The 17,079-nt window shown below is 34.3% G+C and overlaps 1 protein-coding gene across 1 annotated transcript in view; it reads right to left on the reverse strand.

Moving 5' to 3' along the window:
- Window positions 1-15,635, reverse strand: part of LOC116423541 (sodium/potassium-transporting ATPase subunit beta-1-interacting protein 2-like) — a 780,722-nt gene extending 765,087 nt beyond the window's left edge. Inside the window, exon 1 of the mRNA XM_031968413.1 lies at window positions 15,574-15,635. Within this exon, the coding sequence (XP_031824273.1) occupies window positions 15,574-15,627 (54 nt within the window). The 5' untranslated portion in view covers window positions 15,628-15,635. The remainder of the gene's footprint in view (window positions 1-15,573) is intronic.
- Window positions 15,636-17,079: the final 1,444 nt, after the last annotated feature.

The raw sequence follows: 17,079 nt of genomic DNA on the forward strand, positions 1-17,079 counted from the left end.
TTGTTTACAAGAAACACATTTAAATCAAATTGATACATATAGAGTAAAAGTAAAAGGTTGGAGCAGAATATATTCTGCTTCAAGTGAAGTTAAAAAAAAAAAGCAGGGATAGTGATCCTGATCTCAGATTGAGCAAAAGCAAAAAATAGATCTAATTAAAAGAGATAAGGAAGGAAACTATATCTTGCTAAAGGGTACCATAAATAATGAAGAAATATCAATACTAAAAATATATGCATCAAGTGCCTATATATATATATATATATATATAGCATCCAAATTCCTAAAGGAAAAGTTGAGCTGAAGAAGAAATAGACTATACTAGTAGGGGATCTCAAGGTGGCTCTCTCAGAATCAGATAAATTGAAGCACAAAATAAATAAGAAAGAAGTTAAGGCGGTAAATGGAATTTTAGAACAATTATGTATGTTGGATTTTGGAGAAAATTGAAATAGAGACAGTAAGGAGTATACTTTTTTCTTGGAGTTTCATGGAACCTATGCAAAAATTTACCATATATTAGGACATAAAAACCTCAAAATCAAATGCAGAAAGGCAGAAATAGTAAATGCATCTTTTAAAAATCATGATTCAATAAGAATCACATGTAATTAAAAAAACAGAAAAAAATAAACCAAAAATTAATTGAAAACTAAAAAATCTGATCCTAAAGAATGAGTGGGTGAAATAAATCATAGACACAGCCAATAATTTCATTAAAGAGAATGACAATAATGAAACAACATAACAAAAGTAATGGCATGTAGCCAAAGCAGTTCTTAGGGGAAGTTTTATATCTCTAGATGCTTACTTGCATAAAATAGAGAAAGAGATCAGTGAATTGAGCATGCAACTAAAAAAAAGCTAGGGAAAAAAAAAAAAACAAATTTAAACTCCCAAGTAAATGCAAATTCAAAATTCTGAAAATAAAAGGGGAGATTAATAAAAGTGAAAGTAAAACAATACTTTAACTAATAAACAAAACTAAAAGCTATTTTATGAAAAAAAACAACAAAATAGATAAACCTTTAGTTAATTTGATCAGAAAAAGGAAAGAAGAAAATCAAATTGTTAGTATCAAAAATGAAAATGGTGAACTTTCCACAAATGAAGATGAAATTGGAACAATAATTAGGAACTATTTGAACAACTGTATGGCAATAAATATGATAATCTAAGTGAAATGGAAATTTAGAAAAATATAGATTGCCCAGATTAAGAGAGGAGGAAACAAATTACTTAAATAGTCTCATTTTAGAAAAATAAATTGAACAAGCTATTAATCAACCCTTTTAGAAAAATTTTCCAGGACTAGTAGGATTTACATGTGAATTCTATCAAATATTTAAAGAACAATTAAGGAAAAATAGGGTTAAAAGGAATCCTATCACATTCCTTTTTATGACCCAGACATAGTACTGATACTTAAAACAAGTAGGGTCAAAACAAAGAAATAAAATTATAGACCAATTTCCCTAATGGATATTCCCTAATAAAATATTAGCAAAGAGATTGCAGCAAATTATCCCCAGGATAATACACCATGACCATGTAGTATTTATATTAGGAATTCAGGGCTAGTTCAATAATAGGAAAACCATTAGCATAATTGACTATATCAATAAGTAAACTAACAAAAATCATATGATTATCTCAATAGATGCAGAAAAAGTGTTTGACAAAATCCAACACCCATTCTTATTAAAAACATGGGAGAGTATAGGAATGAATGAAGTTTTCCTTAAAATCATCAATAGCATCTATTTAAAGCCATCGGCAAGCATCATATGTAAATAAACTAGAACCATTCTCAATAAGATCAAGGGTAAAACAAGGTTGCCCAATATCACCATTACTATTCAATACTGTATTAGAAATGATAGTGTTGGTGATAAGAGAAGAAAAAGAGATTAAAGGAATTAGAATATTACAGTAAGGAGGAAACTAAATTGTCACTCTTAGCAGATGATATGATGATATATTTGGAGAATCCTAGAGAGTCAACTAAAAAACTACTAGAAACAATTTACAACTTTAGCAAAGGTGTAGAATACAAAATAAATGCACATAAATATCAGCATTTTTATATATGACCAACAAAGTCCAGCAGTAAAAGATACAAAGAGAAATTCCATTTAAAAATAACTGTACATAATATAAACTATCTGGGAGTCTACCTGCCAAGGCAAAGTCAAGAACTATATGAACACAATTACAAAACACTTTCCACACAAATAAAGTCAGATATAATCTCTTGGAAAATACCAAATGCTCATGAGTAGCCTGAGCTAATATAATAAAAATGATAATACTACCTAAATTAATCTACTTTTTCAGTTTAATACCAATCAAACTCCCAAAGAATTACTTCACAGAGATAGAAAATACAATAGCAAAATTCATCTGGAAGAACAAAAGGTCAAAACTTACAAGGGAATACATGAAACAAAATGCAAATGAAGGTGGTCTCACTGCACCAGATCTAAATCTATATTATAAAGCAGTGGTCATCAAAACCATTTGGCACTGGCTAAAAAATATAGTAGTTGATCTGTGGAATAGATTAGGTTCACAAAACAAAGTAGCCAGCCAATGACTATCATAATCTAGTGTTTGACAAATCCAAAGACCCCAGCTTTTGGGATAAGAACTCATTATTTGACAAAAACTGCTGGGAAAATTGGAAATTAATATGACAGAAACTAGGTATTCACCCACACCTAATACCCTATACCAAGATAAGATGAAAATGGGTTAATGATTTAGACATAATGAGTGATATTATAAGCAAACTAGAAGAACAAAGGATAGTTTACCTCTCAGATCTGTGGAGAAGGAAGGAATTTGTGGCCAAAGTAGAACTTGAATACATTATTGAATGCAAAATGGATAATTTTGATTATATTAAATTATAAAGTTTTGTGCAAATAAAATCAATGCAGACAAAATTAGAAGGGAAGCAATAAACTGGGACTTTTTTATACAAAGAATCTAATAAAAGTTTCATTTCTAAAATATATAGAAAACAGACTCAAATTTATAATAATTCAAGCCATTTTACAATTGGTAAATGGTCAAAGGATATGAACAGGCAATTTTCAGGTGAAGAAATTAAAACTATTTCTAGTTACATGAAAAAGTTCTCTGAATTATTATTGGTCAGAGAAATACAAATTAAGATAATTCTGAGGTAATACTACTAACCTCAGATTGGCTAAAATGACAGGAAAAGATAATGATGAATATTGGAGGGGATGTAGGAAAATTGGGACACTAATACATTGTTGATGGTGGTGTAAAATGATTCAACCATTCTAAAGAACAATTTGGAACTATGCCCAAAGGGCTATCAAAGTGTGCATACCCTTTCATCTAGCAATGTTTCTACTAGGTTGTATCCCAAAGAGATCTTAAAGGAGGGAAAGGAATCCCCATATACAAAAAGGTTTGTGGCCCTTTTTGTAGTGGCAAGATGCTGGATATTGAGTGGATGCCCATCAGTTAGAGAATGGTTGAACAAGTTATGGTATATGAAAGTTATGGAATATTATTGTTTTACAAGAAATGAACAGCAGGATGATTTCAAAGATGCCTGAACAGACTTACATGAACTGATGCTAAGTGAAATGAGCAGAACCATGAGATCATTATACACAGCAAGATTATACCATAATCAATTCTGATGGATATGGCTCTTATAAAGGATGAGGTGATTCAGATCAATACCAATGGTCTTGAGATGAAGAAAGTCATCTGCACCCAGAGAGAAGATCATGGGAACTGAATGTAGACCATAACATAGTATTTTCACTCTCTGTTATTATTTGTTTGTATTTTCTTTTCTTTCTCATTTTCTTCCCTTTTTGATTTATTTTTTTTTTTTTTTGGTGCAGCATATTTGTGGAAATATGTAGAGAGGAATTGCACATGTTTAACATATATTGGATTACTTGCCAACAGGGGGAGGGACAACATTAGAACACAGGTTTTTGTAGGGGTGAATGTTGAAAATTATCCATGTATATATTTTGAAAATAAAAAGGTATACTTTCTTTTTTTTGTAAAGTGTCACTTGTCCAAAAGTACACAGATAATGAGCAGTACATCCAAGCCTAGAACCCTTCTCTGGTACTGTGAGGTGAGGGTGGTAGAGTTAAAATGAATGGAAACATTGTTTAGCCCAAAAATTAGGGGGCATTGGTGGGGACTAGGGTGGCGAAGGATTCACAATAGGTACCTTTAACTACAAGTAGAGCTGTTCTGTGTCATGGGGATACAAGTTATTTCTCTGGTCCTGCAATTAAAAACAGTAGGTGGAAGTTACAGGTTTAGGCTTGATTTAAGGCTAACCTGACTAGCAATTAGAGCTATCTAAAATTGGTATGGACTGCTTCAGTGGGGAGTGATAAGTAGACATCTTCAAAGAGAATCTTTATAACTCATTGCATATATTATAGAAAGGATTCTTATACAGAAATAGGTTAAATGAGATGTTCCCTCATCATTCCTTCAAACAGATTCTGGGATTCTGTGAAATTTTAGCCCAGTACTCTTGCCACTAAATCCAACTCCTTCAGGCTACTACTAAATGGCAGCTAGCCTTCAGCAATATACTTTTCAGTTGAATAAAGTAATTTTGAGCTTCTGCTTCACAAACAAGAGAACTATCATCAACTAATCCAAAAGGGCAAATCTTTCCAGCTGCAGGTAACATACTCTGGGGAAGACCAATGAAGAAAAGACTCCTCCCCTCACCCCAAAGACAATCAAAACTTCCACAGGAAACTATTTCCAACTGTCATGAATAGCAACCAGAGTGAAATTGCAGCAGTCACCAATTATGCTGGAAAATGGGCTTCCCCCTTTCCTAATCACCAATTAGTAAAATTCAGGACAATAGAATCTGGAAATACTTTAGAATATGAAAGAGAACCCCTCTCTCCATTACTTTGTAGGTTGGAGGAAAGAAGACAACTCACTCTCCATTCAAGGAAAAGGGGTAAGTTGGGTTACAGGGCTAATTTTTAAAGATTATATTTTATTTTCAGCTACCTCCCAAATCAATTGCATTTAATTGATATTCATACATAATATCAGTGTGAATATACTTATTGAATATGACCCCAAAAAGGGAGAAGGGGAAGAAACAAAATAAAAAAAAAATCAAACAAAAAAAATCTATGCACTGACTGTTCATCATAACTGCCTCCAAAATAAACTGCAACTTGAAGAAAAGAAGCATATGTATTTTTTTGCTTTAAATCATCTCTTGTTTAATTCATTTAAAATGTGTCCATCTCCATGATTGTCCAATATTTAGAAATCTTTGCTAAAAGTCAATACTATCTATTGAAATTCAGCAGGGATGACAAGTAGCCAGAAACTCCTCTCCAGATTTTGTTTTCATACTGGCAACTCCAAAAGCAATCATAGATATGTCTCTTGCCTGCAGTCAACCCAAGACAGCTCTCTCAATCTACATAACCAAATGATAGTCATTTGTGAATAAGAAAAGGTCAAATAGATATGAATATTTTAGCATGGAGCATTTTATATTTGCCTAGTCCTATGATTTTATTGGGATGATAGCAACCTCTAATGAGAAAATTGCTTGTGTCATTGTAGATCCACAACCCTTTGGCAACATATTGTTTGCAAGAATTGCCTGGGGGCACCAAGATATTAACTGACTTGCCAGGCATATTGACATGGCCAGTATAGGTCATCTGGAGATGAAACTTCCTCACTTTGAAGCATGCTTAACTATGTCATGCTTGCTGCTTCTTATGATCAAAACAAATCCAACAAAAAAATCTGGTCTTATTGAAGGCTCTTAAACATGTAAGAAAACTTTAGGAGCATCTTTGACTCTTCCTTCTCCCTCACCCATCAAATCTAATCACATGCCAAATCTTATGCATTCTGAGGTCAATTTCTTTAGCATTATATCCTCTGTACTCCTACCATAACCACTTGGGTTTGAGTTTACATACTTATAATTACTTGCCTAGATGATTTTAAGGGCTTCCTAATGTTATGCCACAATTTCCTTTGATTGTTGTACCTCAGTTTCCCTTAATTGTTCTACCTCAATTTCCCTGAATTGTTCTGCCTGGTTGCAACATAACTTAGGGCTAGCCACCCTAAAGTTATAAACTGTGAATGTTTAATCAAGATAAAGAGGAAAGACCTTCTATCTTGACTCCAGACCTTCGCATCTTATCTGAATGTCCTGTGCTCACTCTGCCTCCCCCATCTTATCATTGTTCTTCCCAATCACTAAACCCTATAAAGAATCTCTGGAACCCCACATTCAATGCTGGATACTGGGAGATGAGAGTCCGATCCAGTCACTTAATCAAACTCTCCAATAAATTAATTATTATAACTCTCTAATCCATATCCTGCCTCATTTTCTCTGGCATTACACTATCTGATCTTGCTTCCAAACTCTTGAAAGAACTCCAATTCATCCTTCACATCATATCATCCCAAACCATTTTCTTAATGCACTCCTGATATCACTTCCTTATTGAAAAAATCTATGGGCTCTCATCTGAAAATCCAATTAATGCATTCAATTCACTTACAACCTTTTGTCCAGCTTCTCTCACACAATATCCCACCCCTTTATAAAATTCTCTGTGTAACAGTCAACTAAACCACTTCATTATGTATTATGTATTATACATATCTCATATACATCTTTCACTCATATCAGCCTTTACATGGAATATTCTCCTTCCCCACTTCTTGTCTCTACTTTATGAAGTCTGAACTAATCGGGTAGACATGAATTCCCTCCCTTCAGATTATTCATAACACTTTGTAAAAATTCCTTTTAACTTATCACATTCTACCCTGTATTCAATTACATGTGCATGTCTTACTCTTCCATGTAAATGATAAATTCTTCTAAGGGCAGGCCTATATTTAATTCTATCTATTTCTTAATCCCAATAGCTACTAGATTGATTTGCACAATGTAGTACTTACTTAATTCATGTCTGCTGAATTGAATAAGAAAAAAAATGCAAAGGTATGAAATCAAGCTGACGTGAAAATACTTTTATGAAGTCATTAACTGTCAAAATGGATAGAGCATTGGACTACAGAGAGAAAGACCTAAGTTCAAATGTAGTTTAAGATATTTAAGACACCCTGGAAAATTCATTTAAAAACTGTTTGCTTCAGGAATCTTATCTGTAAAATGGGGATAATAAGAGAAACTATCTTCCAGGGTTATGGTTCATTTAAAATGATAGAATATTTTAAAGCTTTGGCAAAACTTAAAAGCATTATATAAGATAGCTAGTATTTATATAGAGCTTTAATAGCTTTATATATAATGCTACATAAATGCTATTATAGCAAAACAGCATTTTAAAAACCATTTTCACAAAAATCTTTTTTGCATGTAACAAGTAAACAAATTCACTGAATATTTTGGGAAATATTCATTGAAATTAAATGTTAAATAAGATCCACACATAAATATAAAACTTATAATTTACTTGTTCACAGAATATATTTTGATAACCAATTATTCTCACTTAAAGGTAAAAGAAAACAACTTCTATGACATAAATTAGGTAGGTACATTTTCTTTTCTTCCTTCCTTCTTTCTTTCTTTCCTTCCTTCCTTCCTTCCTTCCTTCCTTCCTTCCTTGCTTCCTCTCTGTCTCTTTGTCTGTCTCTCTGTCTGTCTCTCTCTGTCTGTCTCTTTCTCTCTCTCTCTCTCTCTCTCTCTCTGTGTCTCTCTGTCTGTCTCTCTCTCTCTCTTTCTTTCTCTGTCTCTCTCTTTCTTTCTTTCTTTTCTTTTTTTCTTTTTTATTTTTTTGCTGAGGCAATTGGAATTAAGTGTCTGAGGTCAGAGTTGAACTCAGGTCCTCCTGATTTCAGGGTCGGTGCTCTATCCATTGTGCAACCAAGCTGCCCCCAGGACTTAAATTAGATAAAATTTGAGATTTTCTCATATGTTCTTTAGAATTAATGCTTTTCTAGTGAATAAACTATAAGAGAAGAAAAATACTGAATTTAACAGGAAAATTAGTCTTTTAGTAAAAGGACTCTCTCATTTCTCAATATACTTTCTATATGAGTGTGTATATATGTGTGTACACATATATACATAAAAATGATAAATACATAAAGACCAAATTACTATATATTAATATAATATAAAGCTAGAGGAGATATAGAGACATAGAGACAGAGAATTAGAAACAGAGACAGCATGTTGAAATGTGAAAGGAATATATATTGGAAGGAAATAAAACATTTGCAGGAAACCCAGTTGGCAAAATACAATACATCATCAAACATCTCAAAGCCACTCAAGAGAAATAGGTTGATAACAACATTATTTATTCCTTTTGAGATTAACAGAGCATATTTCAAGTATTTCTTTTTATTAGGAAGAAAAATTGTTTTAAACCACTTATATGGAAATTATTTCTATTAAAAAGATTATTTAAGACAAAAACTATATTCATTACAGAAAGACATTCTGGTCAACTGTACACAGTTAACCCCATGTGTCTAATTATACTGAATGTATATATACATATATATTATATTATTCAATTATTATATTAAAATTATTACTTACAATTATAGCAATTAATAAGTATTACATTATATCATAAATTATTGTTTGATTATAATTATGATAGCATTGCATTAATATTGAATATATCACAATAAAGAAAAAATGTTACAAGTTAATAAAAAGAAGAAAAAGAATTGTTTAGGAGAAGGAAGAAGACATTGCATTAGATGATGCAAATTTAGATTCAAAATTTCTAATTTTCAAAAATCTTCAGGCCATGCCAATTAACATATTAATTGTATTAATATTAGATTCACAAATTGCTTAAGGGAATAATATTTGATTGATTGAAAATTGTGCCTTCATTATATGTAAGAATATAGCTTATTTCATACTTTGAAATTTTGGTCATATATAACAACAACAACAGTAATCTATAGCTACAAAGCACTTTTTCAGTACATGCAAAACAATTTCATTAGAGCAAATATAATGTAGGTATTATAATCGGGTTTTTTTAACACATGAGGAAATTGAGGTTTAGAGAGGTTAAATTACTTGATCAAGATCACTGTAATATATATATATATATATACATATATATATATATGTTCTATTTGAAACATGTAGCTATACATACATTAACACCTTATGCTTTCACTTTTTTTTTCTTCTAGCATTAAAAAAAAAAAAGATCAAAGGCAATCCAAAGTCCAAGAAACAAACAAAAAAAAAATTATTAGACACTATTATTATTCATGGTTTTTAACATATGTTCAGTTTTGGGTACAAATAGTTCATTATTATTACTAACAACAATGTACAGTAATCTTATTAGATATCTCGTATTTCAAAGAAGAAACTGAGGATTTTAGAAACTAAATGTTTTGGCCATGCTTATAAAACCCATTAAGTGTTAGATTGGAGATTTAAAACCAGGTCTTGTGATTCCAAGAGTTTTTTCTACTATATCAGCCTATTCTTTTAACTTCAATAAAGACAAAACTCATGTAGAATCTGAAGCTAAGGCTAACCACAACCCAAAGATCACATCATTGTTATACAATCCTTTATGATCCAGTCAAAGCTCATAAACTTAATTGTCCCTGCCTATGCCAACAGTTTCAAATGCTTGTCTGAGAATGTCGAGGAAGTGAATGTATAGAGGTGGCACTCTACATCCCTAAGTTGCTTAACATCAGTTAAGCAACACAACTTCCTTCCTTCCTTCCTTCCTTCCTTCCTTCCTTCCTTCCTTCCTTCCTTCCTTCCTTCCTTCCTTCCTTCCCTTTCTCCCTTCCTTTCTCCCTCCCTCCCTCCTTCCTTTCTTCCTTCTTTCCTTCTTTTCTTCCTTCTTTCCTTCCTTCCTTTTTCTTGACTTTTATGCTTTCCTTCCTTTCCTTCTCTCTGTCCATATAGGTATCATCTCCTTATCTGCAGATGCTCTGCCCAAGGCAATATAATTTTTGATCCTTGAAAGCTAAAAAGACATCTTTGGATTTATGAACTAGATTTCTTTTTAAGGACCATGCCTTAAACCCAAATCATTCTAATTCTCTATTGTTGGCCAACAATAAGTTCCAGACCAAGTCCCAAATTTTATCACTGTTTGAGTCCTAATTGGTTCAGGGTAAATGTAAATAGCACTATTTCTGTTTTGAACAGAAAGCCTGAGGGTCTTCCTCTCCCAGAATGATTTTTTTTGGACTAAGTAAAACTAGGTTAAAAAAAAAAAAAGATTACCTAGTCCAAATCAAAGCCCAAATTTTTTTATCTCTAAAACAGAGATAATAATTACACCATATATCTCTTTTGAAAAAAGTGCTCTATTATTCTTAAAATACTATATATAAATGAGTTGCTTGTCAATTATCTTGAGTTTTATGCTTGTCTAACAGTTTTTTAAACAATTATTTTCTTTTAAAGAAGAACTAGTTCTTCATTACTTCATTTCTTACCTAACCTTAATCACTGAATGGGCATTATCTCAAGTCAAACTGAGCCTGGTAAAAGATCTTGGCTTTAAAAGTCTAAAATCTCCCACTGCATCCAGGGCCATCTCCAGTTTTTCTGATCTATATTTTGCCATTGGACCCAGATGGATCTGGAGAAGAAAATGAAGCTGCTGATTTTGCAGAGGTTACACTTACTTAAAATCCAATTCACTTACATGTCATGGCATCACCTCTCTGATATCATTCAACAAAGAAGGCCAAATAACAACGAGTTGGAACAAACTAATATTGAATCTTTAAAAGAAAATAATTGTTTAAAAAACTGTTAGACAAGCATAAAAGTCAAGACAATTGACAAGCAACTCATTTATATATAGTATTTTAAGAATAATAGAGCACTTTTTTCAAAAGAGATGTATGGTGTAATTATCTCTGTTTTAAAGATAAAGAAATTAGGACTTTGAGGGGCTAAAGAACTTGATCATAATCACATAGCTGGGGAAGTATCCTGGTTGTAATTTGAATTTGATCTTCTGACCAAAAAGAATGTGAGCAATGTGTAGCTAACATCCATATGGTGTTTTCAAGCTTCAAAGAATTTTCCATGGCCCTCACAAAAACCCTATGATCTAAGTCCTATGATTATCCCCATTTTATAGGTAAGGAAACTGTGGCTGAGAGGTGTTAAGTGATTTGCCCACAGGCTTATAGTTATAGAGTATCTGATACAGGATTTACCTTCGGATCTTTTTAACCAAGAATTAAGTATGCTATCCACCACTACTTCACCTAGCTTCCTCAGTTTTTCAGTTCACTATGCTATCTCAAGTTTTTTTTTTGTTTTGTTTTGTTTTGTTTTGTTAGCCCAATCTTTAAACAAGAATAATCGGTACATTTGAGGGTTTCTTTTTCTATTTGTTGAATATTTTGTCTTTGATTTAACATCCATAGCACTATATAACATGGTTGTTGCATTTTATGCAAATGGTAAAATGAAAAAAAATCATATATATATATATATATAGAAAAAAATGTCAGGAAAGGTATGAAATTATAATCTTTAGAGAAACATCTTTGCTTTATTTAGGTGAATAAGTTGCAAATATGCCAAAACTTGCCTAAGTAATATGTGATAGTTTTTATATGTTTTCAAGGAATTTAATTTGAACGTCTTATTTTCAAAGCAGCAGTTAAATGCCACACAATTTATAACACTGCATTATATCAACAGAGGCACCAAGGAAATATTGTATAATTATAATAAATCTGTGTTGTTGTTTTCTAGTCTGTCCACATAGCCATGGCCTACTTCTTCTACAAACGTGTGTATCACTAGAAGTGCTTAGTAATTGTGTAGTAGATGGCAACTGATAATTCTTAATTAAGTTTCAAATGTGCTTCCTCACACAGCTGTACACACATGTGCACAGAACTAATCGTTACTTGCACCTGCTCCAACTTAGGAATATTTCACAGTGCACATGGCAAGAATGACATTTTCAAGTGTTAATTTGTTGAATGTAAATCAATATATTTTTTCAATACTTTATGGCACATGCTTCTTGACAACTGCCACTTATATACACTAAATTTTAAATGTAAAAGTTAGCTGGTTTGAGTTGCTGACCTAAAATAGCAGTGACTTTTTAGATATGAAAGACCAAAAAAAAAAAAAAAAAAAACTCCTTCGTCCTATTATCTCTATCACAGCCCACACACAATTTAAATTATCAATAAATGAAGTATTTTTCAAAATGCATATTAGAAAAGTTTCCTCCTAATCAGACACTGAGTATTTTGGTCAACTTTTTCTCTTAAAAAACCCTAAAAACAAAATTGAAAAGAAAAAAATTGGTTTTTACAGGCAAGTCCACTACAACAAATGCAATTGTGATTTTCGACTCTTATCTGAAATCTTTAGTTATAGAGTATTAAGGGCAGAAATGATAAAAAGAAATTACCTTCTTAAGATTATGAGCTTAAACTCTTCATTCTGCAAATGCAGCAAACCTGACTCCAAAGATCACATCTGTTTCCTTAAGAATCACCCAAAAATCTGAAGTTAGACCAGCTACACAACTGCAGAGATTTTAATTTGTGATGAAGGAGAACATTTCCTTTTACTTGAAATTAAAGTTTTTCACAATCTCTCTGGAATGGATTTCCTAATACCAACTACAATCCTTTTTTTGGTGGCAGAGGAGAACATGATGGTGGCAATTATCAAATATTGTTGATCACCAAACAATAAGCATATAACTTAATTAAGAGTGAAATTAAGGAATCATGACATAAACATTTAATACTTTTATTTTTTATCAAAATAATAATCTTCATCCAACTGAACCAGGTTGATATATACTTTTAGGTGAAAACAAAATCTTATTTCTTCTTCAAGAAGAGCAAAAGAACTAAATGTACTTTTTCTCAAGTTCAAATTATGTACAAATTATGAAGCTTTCAGAAGATTTAGAGTTTTGATTCTCTAAAATTCAGTGAATGAAAAGACAAACTAGGCAACTCTTGTTGCTAAGAATTTGCCAAAAGCCATATGACAAGAAAACATCTTAAACAACTTAGGAGTAAATCAACAAACCTGCATGAACTTTGCTGTCAATCAAAAGTACACAGGGATAATATTCATTCTGCAAACTTAGTTTATAATATTCCCTTGTCTTAATTTAACATTGTGGAGTATCAAAAGTACTCTACAAAAACAAAAGAAACATAAATTTTATCATTTTATTAACCTATATGTTTCTGCCACTTTTAAAATATTTTTTAAAAATGTATCTTATCAACAGTTTGTAATATTCTTACAAGCAAGTATGATCAAAAATTAGATACATTTGGGGCCTTTTAAAATGTGTGATTATCTCACCCTGTCAGACCAATTGGCTTTTCTTCATCCTTTGTTTTTGTTCTGCATCTGCATTAACATGGCTGCTAATTATATTAGTCTGGTGGCACATAAAGTCTGGATGGGAAACTCACATGATTTTAAGTGAAAGTATCCTTTGACACACAAATACATTTTTGATGCAATTGACCACTCTTATTTTAAAGTGCCCAGTAGCTTGTTTTGAAAGTGAGTTGTGATTTCTATTTTCTTTTTCACAAACAATATGACAGCTCAGTCATCCATGCACATACAAATACACACACAAAGAAGCTTTTAGTCTTGTATTTCTATGTATATTTAATTCAACCTTTTTAAAATGTACTCTATAATTAATTTGAAAGTTTGAGATTTCTTTTTATTCAGGATATTACATATACTGTTAACAATTATATATAGTTTACTTCCATCAGAGTCCTAGTAAGTTAAATGTTTCAAAGTTAAATCACCATTAAACAAAATTCTGCATAAATGTTCCTACCACCCACTTATTCTCACAGTTCCATGCTATTTTTTTTTACACAATGATTTGGCAAATGTGTTGTTTTTCTTAACAATCCATCTAAATGAAATTGTTTGAAGATTCTTCTTATCTTCTACCACTTGTATACAATTTAGATTGCTCAGACACTCTTTTGCACAAATGATGTAAACTTTCTCAATTTTCTAATCTCTTTCAGTGAGAATAGGAAATATTTGATCTAAAACTCTGATAAAACCAGGCTCAAAAATATACTTAAATGTTGCTTTAAAAAAAGGTTACACTATTAAATTTTTACATATCATTCTTCTCACTTGTTTTAAGAACCAATTATAAAAAATGAGTAATTACCAAATTAAAACACTCCTCAACATATATCACCAAGTTAGGTGGAAGATGAATTTACTCAGGCAGGTGATGACAAGTAAACTATAACAATCCAGAGCATTTATACAAAAAATATTCAGCCATACATAAGAATGAAAAATGTGGATATGGTGACAGTTGATATAGAATAAAGTACATTTAAGATATTTTGGTGTCAGTTCTACTAGTAAATTCTTTCCTATGTGGACAGCTTAGTTGATTTAGGTCTCAGATTTGTTTCCTTCCTGGATTTTCTTTAGCACCTACTTTCATGAAACAACTATTGAGAATGCTGATAACCTCTCCTAACAAGTTATGCTTTCCAACCAAAGATATTTGTCAGACTAGAAAAAAAAAAATCAAACAGGATATGCTAACTTGCTGCTTCTTTCAACAACAAATCAACTATTTAAAGACTTTACTATTTATTTAAATTCCTTCTTCTTCAAGTCTCCCCCCCCCCCTACATGTGTATATTAGAGAACTGGAACTCAAACATGTGACATTTTCCATTGTTGGGTACTTGGCTCCGTATAATTGCATAAGATTCCTCACAAAGTCCATAATCCAACATCCTATGTGGACAGAAAACTAACTAATTAGGAACCATTACTTAGACAATATAATACTTTCTCCCAAAATGCTTTTTAGCAGGACCAAATTTAGAATGCTACCATTTAAAAATAGTATATAGCAAATGTTTTTGTTGAGTTCCTCTGGTCTTTTAAGAATTTTTTTTTAATTTCTGGCATACATACTTTTAAAATACAATGCTGCCAATACACAATATGTCTCACATAGGTGTATGTTTCTAATGTCTTACTTCTATAATCCTTAAGGTTGGCATATAGATATATCTAACTATATGAAAAGAAATAGCTGAAAAAGTCAAGATTTTCACATTTCACTGGTTTAGCAGTTGGATAACAAACTGTTTGTGCCTGGAATTACTGTTCTATATTTATACTAACAAAAACATGTAAGCTATAAATGAATAGACAAGAAATATCAGTTTGTTAAAGAAATGAAAGCCACCAAGTTTAACCCATACCTTTCAAAAAGGAATTCAGAGAGGTGTAAGGAATGGGTGGAGTAGATAAGTGAGTAAGTAAGTGTTGGAGGTGGGGGTGGAGTCTACACCTCCTGTACAATACAGTAAATCTACCTGAAATAATTTCAAAGATGGATAATGTATTTTCCACCTTTTCTTTTTTTTTTCCCTCATTCCTTCATTCTGATCAATTGTAGACCTTTCATTGTACTCTCCTGTCTATTATCACAGAGGCACATTAGAGAACAAGAGGACTCAAGTGTCACTTACCAGTTGCATGCCACAGATAAAGATAAGCGTGCACCTGCCACTGCAATAACCCATGGTTTCCAAGACCCCTGCCACAGCCAGACTGTCCCACGTCGGCCACCGTCGAGCCCCCACTTTATCCAATCAGATCGCGGGGAAGGACAGGCAAACCTGCGGAGGGCTCAGGGGCTCCTGTCTACTGCTGCCAACGTCCTGGGAAGTGACAGGCATTAGGACCTGCTGGAGCGGCTCCGTGTCAGCAGCAGCAGCAGCAGCGGCAGCAACAGTGGCAGCAGCAGTGACAACAGCGGCGGTGGCAGCAGCAGCAGCCGCTCCAGCAACACATACCTTCACTCCCTCAGTGCAAACAGCGCTCCTCGGGCTGCGCCTGTGGGGGAAATGCGCCAGGTGCCAGGAGCAAGAACAGGAGCAGGAGCAGCAGCAGCCTTCACGCAGCACTGAGGAACCCACAGTCATCTGGTCTCCAAAGTTTCACCCCCTCCTTCCCTCCTCCTCCTGACCCCACACCCACTCAAAGTGCCAGCGCTGCAGCCCGGGCTCCCTCTCCAAACACCTCACGGGGCTGCAGTCAGAGCCCTGAGAGTACAGCGCGCGGGGCGCCCTGAAGGCGGGGGGAACGCACGGGATGATGCCTACCCAGCACTGCCACTCTCTAAGGTGGTGATGCTGCGAAGCTGCCTGCAGGAGGTGCGGAGTGGCGGTGGGGAGGAGGAGGAAGAGGATTTAGGAGAAGGGGGAGGGATAGGGCGCCGGGGGCGGAGGCGTCCGGGCTCCTGTGTCCCGGCCGGGCGTCAGCAGCTGATGCTAACACAGTGATGCTCTTTCCAGCTCAGGCTTCCTACCGTCCCCATCACCCCCCCCCCGACTTTCAGCACCGCCCCCCCCCTTTCCTTACACCACCCGCCCTCAGACGTGTTAATCCCTAGCTGACAACAAATCTCTTAACCCACCCGGTGCCTTGCCACCCCTTGATTTCCCCCCCTCCCCTCTTCAAAGGCGTCAACTTCTCAGGGCTGGTGGTGTGCTGCTGCTGCTATTGCTGCGGGTGCTGCGGGTGCTGCGAGTGCCACTCACAATGCAGGAGGGGAAAGGGAGGAGATGGAGGCGACGATGGTGTTGGTGCTGATGCTGGTGTCGGCAGCAGCAGCAGCGGGGAGAAAGGAACCCAGGAAGCATGTCAATCTGTCAGTGTGGAGGCTCTGACTATCTTGGTCGTGTTCCCGCAGTCCAGCCTGGAGCACAACATGCGCGTGGCTTGTGTGTCTATGCCCTCCGGAGTGGGGTGGGTAGAAGGGATGGGGAGGGAAGCTAGGCAAAGGGGTAGGTGGATGGAAAGAAGGGTGCCGCACCAGCATCCCAACTGCTCAGGCATATCAAACTGGTCCTTTCTGGTGCAACCACCGGCCTAAGAAGGTGAAGAAAGAGAAGCAGCAAGACATCGTCAGTATTGCTACCCCAGCTCTGTGCCTGTGGTGCTGACTCCATTCTTTTTCGTGAGTGGGAGAC

This window comes from Sarcophilus harrisii, chromosome 4, assembly GCF_902635505.1.
Source record: "Sarcophilus harrisii chromosome 4, mSarHar1.11, whole genome shotgun sequence".
Classification (NCBI taxonomy): Eukaryota; Metazoa; Chordata; class Mammalia; order Dasyuromorphia; family Dasyuridae; genus Sarcophilus; species Sarcophilus harrisii.